The 15,363-nt window shown below is 34.1% G+C and overlaps 1 protein-coding gene and 1 long non-coding RNA gene across 4 annotated transcripts; both read left to right on the top strand.

Moving 5' to 3' along the window:
* Positions 1-5,114: 5,114 nt before the first annotated feature.
* Positions 5,115-7,879, top strand: LOC129300646 (uncharacterized). 3 transcript variants are annotated; one of them, XR_008590808.1, is made up of 4 exons: positions 5,115-5,180; positions 5,280-5,564; positions 6,411-6,476; positions 6,556-7,879. It is a non-coding gene; the product is annotated as an uncharacterized LOC129300646 (long non-coding RNA). The 3 variants fall into 3 exon arrangements; XR_008590805.1 differs by lacking the exon at positions 5,115-5,180 and having other exon boundaries at positions 5,191-5,564; XR_008590812.1 differs by lacking the exon at positions 5,115-5,180 and having other exon boundaries at positions 5,191-6,200.
* Positions 7,880-8,876: 997 nt separating this feature from the next.
* LOC129303426 (adenine phosphoribosyltransferase 1-like) lies at positions 8,877-14,340 on the top strand. The gene is made up of 7 exons (XM_054942722.1): positions 8,877-9,176; positions 9,457-9,564; positions 9,727-9,837; positions 10,740-10,832; positions 12,049-12,198; positions 13,067-13,125; positions 14,001-14,340. The coding sequence occupies exons 1-7, from the start codon at positions 8,996-8,998 to the stop codon at positions 14,052-14,054; spliced, it is 756 nt and encodes a 251-aa protein (XP_054798697.1). The 5' UTR covers positions 8,877-8,995; the 3' UTR covers positions 14,055-14,340.
* The last annotated feature ends 1,023 nt before the right edge of the window (positions 14,341-15,363 follow it).

The following is a 15,363-nucleotide window of genomic DNA, read 5'->3' as shown; positions in this document are numbered from 1 at the left end:
TCTCATTTAGAAGTCAAAGAGCTAGAGATGTGGACTACCTACCTCCACTAAGGTACTATTTCTATGGGGAAATTATATTGAGGCAGACATTATTGATGTTATTTTTTCTCATGGCTGGACAATGAAATGGAAAAAAGGTTGAAGCAGGTTATTCTCAAGCTTTTGGGTTATATTGAGAGGTTGATTGAAGAGAATAAAGGGGCTACGTGGATGAAGAGAGAAGGAAGAAGAGATTAATGTCATTACACACAGGTTTGAGGAGACGAAGAAGAAGTTGAAAATGACAATAAGAGCTTTAATATTGTCTTTGGGTGTTCCTTAGGTCATATTTAGTTGTTCCTTTCTTTATGAAAATGTAATATATTTTTGTAATGGTCATATAAACCCTTTATGCTTCTGTTTAGGATCGTTGAATTTTTAAAATTTTGTAAGAAGATGGATATATGAAAAATTAGTCATGTAGACCTTTTTTGTTTCTGTTTCTTTATAAGAAGAATTGTGTCCTTATGCATTTATGATAATGGCATATCTAGCCATGTTTCTTTATACCTCATGTACACACCCATACACATCTAGCTAAGCTGATGAAGAGTGAAACAAAGAAGAATGGAGACGAAGTGAAGTAGCTCAAGATAGAACAATGAACAACTAAAGTAAACTTCAATATATTGCTATCAAAATACAATAATGAGACAAATAAGCCTTTAAAGGTTGGCCAACAAGACAATAACATTAATCAATATTGTTACAAAGTTACAACATCTTAGATGATGGCTCCATACAAGGCCGAAGCAGCTAAATAAGGCCATAGTTGAATCACAGTTAGCACACAGAACACAAGTGATGGCTCCATACAAAACATAAAAGAATGGTACCAACATTAAAGTTTATCGTATACATAATGGCTACATACAAAAGGCAAACCTAACACATTAAATGACAATCTCTTTTCCCTTTAATCTTATTGTCTAACCATCCTTCACCTTTGACCTTCAAGGTGGGAGCCATTAACACTAAAATTTCCTTGCCATCTTGGACCAAGTGGTTTGAATGAGATGTTTGACGGTTGTGGAGGATATGATACTAAAGTCTCTGCTGCTGCCTTGCTTAGTGCTCTAATGGCCTCTAGGTTGTCTTTGAACATCTCTTTAAATGTATTCCAACCATAAAAGAATAACTTTTTCTTTAACTGCTCTTTCCTCCATCGTTTGCTCCAGTTATCATATATTTGTCTTACACATAATATGTGTTAGGCCTTAGGCAATACCTCCTTTTTAGCTAAGTGGAGTCCCTATGAATAAAAGAACTCAATAAATCAATACAGTGTAAATCATACTAAGTCAAAAAAATTTACTTAGTTATCTTTTACATATCAAACATCAAAGTGACAAGTGAGCCATCATCTAATTCAAGGAAAGTCTAAAGCCATTACAGAAACCATCTCCAATTATGGGTATTCTTCTAGATCAGACCAAAAGCAATAGGGTAGAGAGAATCATCAGCATCCAAAGCATGAGTAGTCAGTAGAATGCCTTTTGCTTTCCCCTTCAAAAAAGTGCTATCTAACCTAATGAAAGGCCTACACCCTTTTCTCCAACTAACCTACCAAAGTTCACATGGAGTAAGCTCTTGTAACTTAATTTAATCATAGAAAGCTATTTTAAACATACTAGGTCCAGATCTATATCTTTGATGCATTAAAGCATACTTACATACGGCTAAAGACTCTCCTTCCTTAGTCTATAGCTTCTTTGCTTAGCTCAAAGCTTATGTTAGATCTAGGATTTGAATCCCCCAATTCATAACAATGTACTTCAAGCCTAAAAAATTCATCCTTATAGTTCCCTTCCAATTCTTACATTATCCTCCTTTTTGCCCCTTCACACTTCTGTAGACTCACACTTAACTTGAACTCATGGTTCACATCTTTCTTCATCTCAAAAATCTTGTACTGTAGCCTCTCTTTAACTTTATGTACTGTGGCCTCTAGGGTTCTTAAAGACCTTTACACTTATGTTTTCCATATAAAGGGTCCTAATCTTCAGTCTAGATGAATTTTGATCCATGGAAGCAAAGAGTAAGAATGGGAATCCCTCCATATACCTGGCCTTGACCCTTGTTGGCTCACTCTTGATATAGGTTACATTTATATCCTTGGTTATAGCATACTTGCTTACGGCCTGCTTCAATTCTTCTCCATTGCTATGGGTCATGCCTAACATCAAAAAAGGCCTGTCTTCATCCTCAGGCTCTTTAACTTTAACATCAGCCCCATCTACATGCTTGGGCCCATCTTATCGCTCACTTCCTCTTTTTTACTATTATTGTACTCATTAGGACTGTCTCCCTCTAATCTTAAATGCCTAGAGTGTTTACTGTCTTCACTATCTTCACCTAGTGTTATATTCACTAGGTGACTTACCTTCGAATGCCTCCTGATCACCTCTACTGTCATTATTAGTCACATGATTTTGTCTAATACTTCTCTTTGGATTCTCAATGTCAACAAGCAAAAACTTTACATTTCTATTAATCTTCTCTAATTGTTTCTCATGCTTCTTATGCCAATTCAAGCAAGCTTTAACCACTTAGGGGCTTATTCGAGGATTCGCTGTGTGAAATTTAGAGATTCCTTACCTCGACTTCTAATGTGATTCTCTATATGTTGATTAGACTTCACATGTGTCACCCTCACTTGCGCAGCTCGTCTCTTCTATTTCTTATTCTCCTTCATGCTCGAGAAAGAGAAAGAACATACTAGAAGGACTAGGGTTTTTTCTCCTTTACACTCGATAATGTTTTGCCATTTTGTGTCTCTGATTGTCATGCTTGTAATTTCATCATTCTTTTCTTTATTTATTTTGGATACGTGCTCTTGAGAAGTTGGTTTGAGCCAAGTTTTTAAATTCCAAAGCATTTTTTTAAAAGTTAAAAGTTGAAAAATCAAAAACTCTTAAATTTTAATTCCCACCGATAATTTGATGAGCCCTTTTGAGTTTTATATAGTTCTCAGATCTCGCAAACCACAACAAAACAAAAGCTAGAGTTACTTTTTTTTTTTGTTGTTGGTAACAAAGGCAGACCCAGCCTGAAAAATCATCAGACAACAATGAAAATATAGAGAAAATTACACTAAATTAAGACCATCTGCCAAGACCATGCTAGCTAAGTTGGGAGGACATGTTCGAATCAGTTTGAACCCATTTCCTGATCCATGAGTGTGCCTTGCAAGATTGTCTGCATGCAGATTTCTCTTGGTGTGCTAAAGTTCCTTTCTGACCAAAGGTAAAAAACCAAAGGGGTGCGTATTATTTTGGTTTTTTAACCGCAAATGCCATCGTTGCTTTCTGTCTGCACATCCCTTACTTCAATTTAGAAATCATAAACTTTGTCATTATAAAAATATTACTTCTTTTTTATCTTATTTATAAATCACTTTTAACATATTTTATTAAAATTATAATTTTTTAACATTCAATAAGAGTATAAAAATAAAGATGCACGCAGTAAACAAAAAAAGTGCTTTACATTTATAATTATAAACAGGATTAAAATTAATTTTTCTTTTCATCCTATAAATAAAAAAAAAAAAGAAACGTATAAAAAATACATGCGCGCGGTATTTCACGTGGGATTTATTTCCAGTTTCGGGTAAATAAATATACACAGTTAATCCTAACTTTTTAAAGGCACTAGGGAACTATCAAATTTCTAGGTATTATACAGAGGCAATGGACTTGCTTTGCCTTCTGTTTACCGAGGAAAAAAAAAAACGTGTTATTTGCATTCCATGTGCCGTGCTTCCTCGGCCTTCTCGTTATTTCACCGAAAAGGAATTATTCATAGTAATATATGTAATTTTACAATTTTCTAGTATCATTACCAATGCAAACCATGCACAAGAAATAATATATATGCAGAACTAAAAGAATGAAGAATCGAATAAATTATATTTTTAGAATACAGGGTTGTTATGGTTTAATTTTGGACAAAGAAGCAAAAACATCTACGAAATCATCAATCAAAAATATCTAATAGCCTAAAGAGATAAAATGAGAAAAAATATCTTTAACATTATCCAAGTTGATATAAAAGTGATCAATCCGTTAAATTTTTTGAATGTTGATCATTTAGTTAATATCTAAATAGATAGATTGTTCATTTGTTGCAACTATTAAAGTAATATTATGAGTATTTCTACAATTTTTCTCACTTTAAATTACTGAATGTCTTTAACCAATGATTTTATAAGTATTTTTGCCTCCATTTTTAATCCGCGTTAGTGAATAAAATGAGTAACGTCTGTTTAGATGTTAGCTAAATAGTTAATGTTTGAAAGATTTAATTGATGGGTTACTCTTGCATCAACTTAAATAATGTTATTAGTATTTTTTTTTCTTTTTTTTTTTACTTTAGGTTATCTCATACTCTTAACTAATGATTTTATGTGTTTTTTTTTGCCCTCTTTTCCTTTGCTTTTACTCCATGAGAGAATTGCATGCACTCTCATGGAAAAGCACATGCCTCGGGGGAATTTTCCCGTATTTTTCGCTGTCATTCGTTGCGACTATAATTTTATAATTGGATGATGTTCGGGTTACGTAGAAGTTAGAGAAAAAATCATTAAAAAAAAAAAAACTCAACACAAGGATGAAGAGAAATTAAGTAAAAATTGCGTCGATAGTAACCTTTTTATACAAAGCGATGATATGGATTTCAGCTTAATCGGACGCGATAAAATTCCATAATACAGGTAGGTACATATTATCGTGAATAGTAGGATTGGATTTGGGATTTGATCTTGTTAACTTTGTATTTACACATCTTGGAATAATTTAATTACTCCCCCCCCCCCGGGTGCAATCAACCGATTTAATTATAAATGACTTGCCATTTTTAAATCTAAATTATATCCCTCAACCAAACAATATCGCTACTACAATTTTTTTTTATAGGAATGCTCATATCGAAATGTTTTAATAAAAAATGCTCTAAACTTATAATGTGAAAGATAACAGAGCATTTTTGAATACAAATGCCCCGACATGTTTAACCTACGGAGCTTTTTCTAGCAGAAAAGCTCGCGCAGGATGCATTTTTTTTTTTTAATTTTTCATTTCCAATCCTACCAGAGCGTGTTTGTGTGCAATGCGGGAGCTTTTTATATGAAAAATGCTCCTGTATGTTCATTATGTATTCATTTATTTTTATGTTTTTGGTTGAATGATTGTTTATTTTTTTATCCCAACCAGTTCCATTCATTTTTAGATCTATGCTAGGTCAGAGGGCTTTTCCTCTTTTCTTCGCTCGAACAGCTCCCTGTAGTCGCCGCGCCATCGTCTACTCCAGCCTCCAATGTCGACGTGGATCATCCGTGAAGCTCCAACCTACTATGGCACTGTCGATCGCGTGCTGTTCGCCTACAGGTGTGGAGCTCCAGATTTCGTGCAGAGCCATTGTCGACTCGTCCTCAGGCTCTAATCTTTAGCCAAGTCACTGCTGTCTCCTCCTCAGAAGCTGTCTTGCTGCTTGGCCATTGCTATGTACAGCTCGTTCGATTGTAGGTTTGTTCCATTTGAAATGTTGTGGCTACCTCCAGTTTAGTTTACTATTTTGCAGGGAGCATTAGGGCTCTGCTTTGGGATCTGATCTGATTTTCTAGTGATTTGAATGCTATTCATGCACTAAGATTGTTCTGCCCATCCCTCTACGGAATCAGAACATCTTATGTACAATTAGAACTAGAATTAGAATGTGGAACCCAGAGCACTTAACGTGTTCCGTTGTATAGCTGAGATATGGGTACATTGACGTGCGCAACGAGCAAGAGCCTTGCGAGAGATTATTGGTTGAGAGGTTGAAGGAATTCATTTTTGGATAGGGTTGGGTGTCACAGAGAATACTGATACAGAATGGTGAAACTAAGGTTGAAGATGGAGTCCAAGAGTCTTGTAGTGAAGAGAGACCGCAAAAGGCTGTTAAAAGAGACATTGAGGCCGTTGACAGAATGATGAGAGCTGATGTTGTTCAGTTGATTGGTGAGAGTGAGGTGGTTGCTGACAACTTTCTGAAGAAAAACTTGAGACAAAGTGACAAAGTGTTCAATATGGTTCCTCATAAGTGTTTGGTCAAGGTGGCTATGATATACGAGCTTTAAATCAGAGCACACCTGTTATACTATGCTTAATCACTTGCATGTTGTAAGAGTTCCAAAAGCCTTCTTTGGTAGAGCTTTGAAGTAAAAATTAATCTATATTGTACTGTAAGCTCCAAAAAAATTAACCTATTATACTGTGCTTAATTATATATGGAAAATTAGAATTAGAATGTGGACAATTTGTATGTATGATGTTAAACATCTCCTTATGTATAGTTAGTTACTGACAGATTTATTCGGTTACTTGAAGCAGCAGTTGGGTTTACTGTCGAAACGGTACTGCAATATAACAACAATAAATTTCGAGTTTGGAATTTAGGTGGGGACTTAAATTTCAAGTTTGTCCTTCTTATAGTCTTAATTTTCTTTGGAATGATTTCTGATTTACATCTGTCCAGGACTTTAAGGAGTTTTATTGATGAGCGGCACACAAGATTTGCTGAAATTGCAAAAGAAGCAAAAATAAAAGTTGCTGCAGCTAAGGAAAAGGTAGCGACTTATGAGGTTGTGCATCTTTTGTGGATGTATTATACTTTTTTCAAAATTGCCTACATAATTTGTGGATTTATTTTATCTGGAGGAAAGAAGTCTCAAGCAAAAAAATGAGGCAAGGGCCGGGTTCCTAAAAAGTAAGATCTGTTTCTTTAGATTTTCTGTTCAGATCATTTTGCAAAGTTCATGGCCACCCAGAGATCTCATTCTTCCATCTTTTGTCAAAGTTTGGATGCGGGTGCATGGTTCCCACATTTTAAAAATCATATAAGTTACTATTTGTATGACTACTTTTTTATTGCACGTTTGTATCTTTTTATATATACTTTATTTTTCCTTTCATCATTCTTATATGCAGTTCATTTTCCATGTTCTTTACATGAGTATCTTGATAGAAATGTTAATGCGAAATGATAGATTACTCCTGGCGATAAATGCATTTCTGTTCTATATGGTATTAGTATCTAGCTCTCTTTTTCAGGAAACTTAGCATTCTCCTAATAGGGGGAGAGTTGATTATTAGAGTTGACACCAAAGGCTCATATTACAATATAAGGGGGCTTCGTGCTAAAAAGTATTAATATGATTTGTTTGCTTGTGCATGCAAAACTGTAACTAAACTTCGGGTTAATCCAGGGCTACCTTTCACTGGTGTCGTAATATCTATCCTTTCGTTAAGAAAATCTGGGAGCCTGAACGTTGTTGTGGATAGATTTTTTCCTTTCTTAGCTGTTCTAGTTTGTTATGTATACTATCTTTTCATTTTGCTTTCTTAGCTTCCAGCAATGCTGCCTGCAATAAGAGGGAACAAGTGAATTTGTAGCATTTATGGATGATCTTTTGATCTGCTCATGCTGATATTTCTCTTGGCTCGGATTTTGGAGGAGCTAAACTTAGCATGGAGTAATTCATTGGCTTGTGCATATATTCTTTCTGGGTGTGATTACTGTGATAGTATTCATAATTAATATGACATTTATGGTTTAACTAAGTTATTTTTCCTTATTTTTTTGCAGATAGATTGTGAATGAGTACTCTACAATCGAATAAGAATGGTGTTAGGTGTACTTATTTGTACTTTTCAAGTATTTGAATTGTTCTAAAATTCTTAGATTGTAATCTACATTATATTCATGTCTATTGTAGTGTTGAAAATTTGTTGGTTGAACTTTTGTATATATAGTGGAATTGCTTATATACTTAAATTAATTATATACATATATTTTTTTTAATATCGGTCATGATGTACAATGTAGGAAGAGAATAGGAAAATGAATTTTTTTTTTTTTTGAAATAAACCTACGAGACCATTTCTTTGCTCCGGTACAGGTCTTATACACAAGCACTTTTTAGAGTAAAGGCTCTTGTAGGTCAACCTGCGGGAGCTCTTTTATTTTGAAAAGCTTCCGCATGTCAACCTATGAGAGCGTTTCAGCAAAGAGAAGTTCTTGCAGGCTGACTTACAGGAGCCTTTTTTAAATGTTAAAAAAACACTTCTATACATACAAGAGCGTCTATTTTCGGAGTGTTTCAAAAACGCTCTGAAAGGATAAAAATAAATGTTCCCTCAAAGCTTTTTATTTAGTAGTAGTAATATTATATTTATTCTTTATTTATTTTCATGTAATCATTTTTTTCTGACTAAATTATGTAACTTTTTATACCATATAAATTTTGCATCTATCAAATTGTATAATATTTTCTTAAATCATATTGCATCTTGTGACATGTATGAGTAAATAAATACACATGGTTTGTTCCATGAGAAAAATACACATGGTTTAACTATTACTTATCTACTTAATTTTATATACTTAATATATTTATATTTTATTAAATAATGATAATTCAATTTTAATATGTTAATAAAATTAATAATAAAAATTCATTATGATATAAATAATTTGTAAAAGATTAGTATATCTTAATTTAATTAAAAATAAATATATTAAATATATAAGGGTAAATATATAAAAAATTTTAAAAAATAAAACAACAAAATATCTGTATTTAATTCTTTTCTCCCGATAAATATGAACAGGGCATGAAAATGTGAATCACAAAAGAAGACTGAGCCATTAAAAAAACATAAATCGCGAAGTGGGAGTGGGAGACTGCAGCTCAGACACTTTGGTGGACCAAAATGCCCCTGCCCTTTATGAAGTGCTCGACATGAGAATAAAGATCCAGCGCTTTGACCCCGTTGATCTTGTAATAATGAAATTACGAGACTTTTTAGAAAGTAAGGGTGGCGGCTTAGACTGTAATCCAAAGCCACGCATTGTTGTCGATCCTTTTTCTCCATTTATAATCTATGTCACTCTTTCATATTTTGAAAGATAAGCGATGCAATCAGCTTCCCGAGTACGCTCGTTGAATCCATTGTTTCCGTCTTTTACTAGCACACTTCCCTCTTCTCTTCGCTTTCAACCTCGGTTTCTTAGGATCTCGAATCCATCGTCCTCATTGTTACTGGGGAATCCTTTCCTTACCGATCGATCTGCTCCAGCAAGTCTGCGCTCTCCTGGTAATTTCTCACCTCTCTCACTGATGTATGCGAATCCCACAAATTACCTTCAATATGCTTTCTTTGTTAAATCTGCTTTTCTGAAATATGCAGTCTTCACTGGCCAGTATTCTTCTCTTCCTCACAAAGTGAAACTGGGAATATCAAGGGATGGGGTTGTTTAATCATTGTATTTTGTTTTTTTTTCTAACCTCGCTTGTAAACTTACCCAACACCACTTCCCATCCTTTCTGTGAATTCGCACCTCCCTCATCCTCTTTGATTGATCGTTGTTGGGCAGCGGGTGACTCTGTACAAAATCAAGAGATGGCTGTGAAGGATGGCCGAGACCCTCGCATAGCGAAAATCTCCTCCGCAATCCGAGTCATCCCAAATTTTCCCAAGCCAGGTTAAAAAAAAAAAAAAAACTCACTGGTTATTTTTCTGTTTTCTTAGTTTCAGCATTATTTTCTATATGATGATGTTGCATTTTACTGTTCTCAGGTTTTTAGTTTTACATTAAAAGAAGCATACTTTTTGGGTCTTATCTTTGTACTCTTGATTTTGCCAGGGATTATGTTTCAAGATATAACAACCTTGCTTCTTGATACAAAGGCTTTCAAAGACACGATTGACTTGTTTGTGGAGAGATATCGAGATAAAAATATCTCTGTCGTGGCAGGTATTTCCGCAAATCTGTTTTCAAAGATTGCTGTTTAATTGGCTTTTGTTACCCTTGTTCGTTTAGTTTACCTGGATACATTTTTCTGTCTCTAAAGTACCCTAGTTCAGGACCTTAAGTTAAAATATCGAAGCTCCTTTCTCTTGAGATTGAAGATCGCTCAAGGAATACATAAATCTTTATTATAATGATGTCAACTTGTAGCCTTTTATATTTGTATAAACTACATTGTTCTTATATCTCCTAAAGCTCCTTTTCAGTTAAAGAGGAGCACATTACAATTTGGCTTATCTAAGTAGAAGGACAAGAACAAAGCTATGCAGAAATCTTTTGTTATTGAGAATAAAGATCCCCACTATCCCTTTCAGCTAACCATTTCCTGTCTGTTTTTTGTGTTCACTAGCAGTAACTCCGAAGTACTGAGAAGTAAAGCATTTATATGCTCGTAATAATGTGATAAAATCTAAAGTTTCTAAGTTTTATTTCACGTTCTTGCTGTTTTCTACATGAGTGTGTCAGACACAAGAGTGTGTGTGTGTGTGTGTGTGAGCAAGTCATTTTGTTTGTTTTTTATTTAGGTCTGAGTGAGCATGTTGTTATCCATTCTTTTTTTAGATGGTTTGTGAAACAATGATGATAGTGTTCTCTGTAAGTGGAAGCTTTTAAAGTTCAACCACTCATGCCATTGGAAATTGTATTGAATCAATAATCTTTACGTGGCATTAGCTCAATTACATGCCACTTGGTAACTTCTCTTCCATTATTAGAAGAAAGCAAGAGCATACTTCCTCACCAATCCCTACAAACTATCAGAATTTTTTTCCTTTCATTATATCTGTTTTATAATCTACTGAAGATACTCTGTCAGTTGTGCCTGACAACTGCATTGATGCAAAATGTAGGTGTTGAAGCAAGAGGCTTTATATTTGGTCCTCCCATTGCATTAGCTATTGGGGCAAAATTTGTGCCCATGAGAAAACCCAATAAATTGCCAGGTAAATATTTTGTGTTGTTCTACTGAAAGCACCACATTCAAGTTGGGGGAAAATTCTTTGCAGATAACTCTTGCTTGATGATCACATTTACTCCTTTGGTTCTATTTATAAGGCAAAGAGAGAAGAAAAAAATTTGGTCTTATTTATAAAGCACTTGTCAATTTTCAATGCTCCTCTTTACATTTTTGCCCTTATTAAATGCTTTGAATAAAAATACTAGCAATGAGATTTAAGAACATTTATTAGGAGTAAAGGAGGAAACTTGTTAAATTTTAAGACAAAGTTAATGAGGTTTAAGGTTTTTCTTGGTTCCGATGAAACATGTTGGAAGTGATTTATAAATAGCATTAGAGGAAGTAGTAAATAACTAGTATACTGCATGATGTTCCAAATTTGCTGTTATAAATAAGCTGTATCAGTATTTACTAGACCAAATGAACAAATATGGTATAGTGGTTCATGATATTATTTATCTTGGGTGAAGGACTTAATGTTATTAATTCATTAATTAACTCTCACATTGATTCAGCTATTTTGTTCTGATCTCCCATGTCTGTTAGAAGTTGAATGAATCTTAATGATAGGGACTGTTTTTCATTTTCCCTTTATGCCATGAAAGTTGTTTCAGGGTCTTCTGCATCTACCTTAAGTTTTCTCTCTTGTAAGAAAATCCAAAATTAAGAGATTGAACAGGGAAAAAATCACTAGAAAGATACTTGGAAGATTTTTATTCTTTCACCCCATGATACCTATGACCATGGCAAATCTGTTGTCCTCAAGATCACCTCTTGTTGCATTACTAGCTAGGCTACTTGTGTATCTTGGGAGTTGAACCTGCAATGTCCCCAGCTTGTTAACTTGAGTTTGGAAATATGAAACTTCAGGAACTTGAGTGCATGTCTCAAAACAAAAACTAATGGTGTGAGTCTTGCAAAGATCTTCTTTTGATATTTCTCTACTTCAAAAATACATATATATGTTTGTTAAATTTATTTTGAAGAAATTTAGTATATTTAGCATAAATTCACCACCACCATTTTCTGTGGCCTTGGTGCTGGTTAATTGTTATTTATGGCTATAAATATTTGAATCTATATTGTCTGCAGTCTTATAGGTTATGTGATACTTCACTGTGCCAACTTCCATTACTTGAAAAGCACCTGAGTGTTATGTGACAGATAAGAGCTTTAATGATTTTGTTTTGATTCTCTTTCAGGGGAGGTTATCTCAGAAGAGTATTCTTTGGAGTATGGAACTGACAAAATGGAGATGCATGTGGGGGCCGTAGAACCAGGGGAACGAGCCTTAGTCATTGATGATCTTATTGCCACTGGAGGCACCTTATGTGCTGCAATCAAGCTGCTTGGTAGTTGATCAAGACCTAAAGTTTCCCTTGAGCTGCAAAAGCATGATATTAACTCCAACATGCATGTTTTAAGAGAAGCTAAACATCTTTTCCCCAATGTATGGAAGAGATGAATAACTTGAAAGTTTCTTGAAAATTCTGTTTAGCTTTCTAACTCTTTCTAACGTTTGAATCATATTAAAATATTTGAGGAAATAATGGATTAATCAAAACAAAATTGCATCTAACCCAATGAAATGTATTTAAAGAGATTAAAAAAAAAAGGATTATATTGAGCTTGAAATGAGTTGCACTGTTTGTGATTTGTAAATAGTCAGCTTCTTTTAGAATTTATTTTTATATAGATATCGCTTATTACTCAAGAAATTTTCATCTATGTTTTAGCTGGATCCTACCCAAGCAGTCATCTCACTTGTATGTTTGGTTTTATATGCTGGGACCTATCTTTTGAAAGATAAGTGCTGGTGGAAGGATGGCTGCTTGTATTTAATGTGGGGTCTGGCTGATTGTATAATCAACATCTCAGAAAGAAAACTTGATGGAATAATCAGGTTTGATGAATTTGTGAAAATGAGCAAAAATATTGGACTTAAGCCTTTCCTTATAAACTCTTATAGCTATCTGTTTCACAGCTTTCATTTTTCTTTTTCAAGAAAAAAAGACAGATCATAACGCACATATTGTAAGGATAGAAACAATTGGTGACATTGCTATGAGTACTTAGCGTGGTATTACCTGATCTAAATACTGTATGCTTACATTACAAGTGACTTTTTCATGTGGAACCATGTTTTATCATTGGTGAATTTTCTTCTTTAACATTAATGTTCGGCACATTCTTAGTTATTCTTTTTATTCTTTGCTGTAGAACGTGTGGGGGTGGAAGTGGTTGAATGTGCTTGTGTGATTGAGTTGCCAGAGTTGAAGGTATGCCCACACAAGTGCAAATACAGTCTATCTTTCCATGGCTATTAGATGTTTGTTCAGCTGAAATATATAATCTCCACAAAATCTAATGCATGTTATAAAGGAAACTTGTGTACAGTGAAGTTGTTTTGTGTTTCACGGGGATTGAGAGAGGCATCTAAAATTGATCAAATGGTCTGCTCTGTAATTTCCTGTCCTTTTTTAAAAAAAAAATTAACACATTCATCTTCGTAAATTACATATCTAGAAAGAGCAAGCAATAGTTTATCAAAAGAAAAGGAAAAGGCAAGCAATATGAAGCATGCAAGTAAAAAGTGTGCTTGTCATCTGCAGCATGTCATTACAAATTCGGGTAGTTCTAGAGGGCATGTAAGTAATCTATTGCTTTCCTTGAGAGGGCATTAAATCAACAAACACAAATTTTTTACATAGTCATCATTAGTGGTTCGGTCTTTGACTAGAATATAGTAACGGCATTTGCGAAGCAAGCTGAAGACTCTCGGAAAATTATTTCAACACCTCTTTAAATGTTTGTCCTTTTCGATTTGCTGATGTTTTCGTAGTTTCTCCCATAGAGTTGCACTCATGGCTCTAAATGCTCATCTGCAAAATTCTATATTTGAAGAAAGCTTATTATTGCTGCTTAATTTTGTGCTGGAAGGTACTGAATAAAGTGTTCTTGTAAATGGAATACCAATGTCTATGGATCTCATCTTTTACCATAACTGCCTTTCAAATTTAGTCCATAACTTGTCCCTGTAGGCTATTTTCCGGAGTGTTGGGGGTGATGAATTAACTTGCACAAATCTTGCTTGTAGAGCGGAAATTCGTTGTTACAATGAACTAATTTTCTTCCTCTGTCTGACTTATTTCAGGGACGAGAAAGGCTGGGGGACAACCCGCTATTTGTGTTAGTTAGTGCAGCTTGAGTTCGGAGTTATGATGTTTACTTTTAGCTCTTAAAAAGACGTTGTGGGTTCTCATTTGCTTGGAGCTTTGTTAGAGGCTTCATATTTCCCTGACGTTCTCTTGATATTGAAATAAAGTGGGGGCTTGGGTTGAGTCTGTTATGGCTGCTGAAGGGATTGATTTGTTAGGCAAGGCTTGTTGAGATGAGTTCATTGAACATTGACGCGCCTAAGGCACGTGTTGGACCTTTCAGCTTCAGCTTTTGCTATTGCATGGTTGGTGAATGGATTATTGAGTTGTGGAATATACTCACTCCGTTTTTAAATATAACAGTAACTACAAGTGTCTTCTTGTTTTCATATAAGCAACACTATAAACTTGAAGAAGTATTTATCATATTTTTCTCAAATTGTTATCATAAAGTCAATATTTATTTTCACTAAACAAATTTATTTTATTAATTACATGAATAATCTAGTTCAATTTTTTTAAATTTCAAACTTAATTATTATATTTAATTAATTTTTTTTAATGTGTAAATTAGTTTTTTTTTTCTATATTTGAAAACGGAGGGAGTATTATATAAATCGGTTATCAGCATTTAGTATTTCATTGGATTGGATGTGACTCTTGAGAGTTGCCTTCCTGATTAACTTGCCAGGTAACTTGTGTGTGTTCGTGTTATATGCTTTTACATAAAACCAGACAATTTTTGATATAACTTGTCTGCTATTCTGACCTATGATGCAATCGAAGCTTCAATGGCGTTCTCAGATGCTTCTCTTCCAGGAGAATGAATTGGCATTGGTTCACTTGTTTTACTGTATTGTTTCTGGTTTGCTTTTGTTATCTTATTTCGGTGGTTGTTGAACTTTTCGTTGCTCTGTAAGTTGCTTCGTTTGTACTCTCCTTTATGTTTTAATGCCAATGAAGCTTGTCGTCCGAAAAAAAAAAAAAAAAAGGAGTCAAACAGAGTGAACTTGCTTTGGCAACACTAATTTAATTTGGTTCCAACGTTAAAGGTTACGATAGACGCTTAAATATACAATTTTGAATTTAAATTTGTGTGAATGCATAATATATCTTTAAAAGGTTATCTCTAATTAGGTTTGAATGTCACTGATAGTACAGATATTAAACATTACGTGAGAGGAGTGTGTAAAAGTCCTGTTTTATCTTGTTGACACATAATTGTATAAAAAATAGTGAAAGTAAAAATAAAAACAATGATTCAGATAAGAGAAAAGAAAGGAAGAAAGTTCAATGCAGGCTATAAATATATTCTTTCCCGTGCTTAATATAAGTAAGGCAAATTTAGTCAATTTCACA

Source organism: Prosopis cineraria, unplaced genomic scaffold (assembly GCF_029017545.1).
Source record: "Prosopis cineraria cultivar Desert tree isolate PC_DT_omini unplaced genomic scaffold, ASM2901754v1 PC2, whole genome shotgun sequence".
NCBI classification, from domain to species: Eukaryota; Viridiplantae; Streptophyta; class Magnoliopsida; order Fabales; family Fabaceae; genus Prosopis; species Prosopis cineraria.
This window is presented reverse-complemented; position numbering and strand designations above follow the sequence as displayed.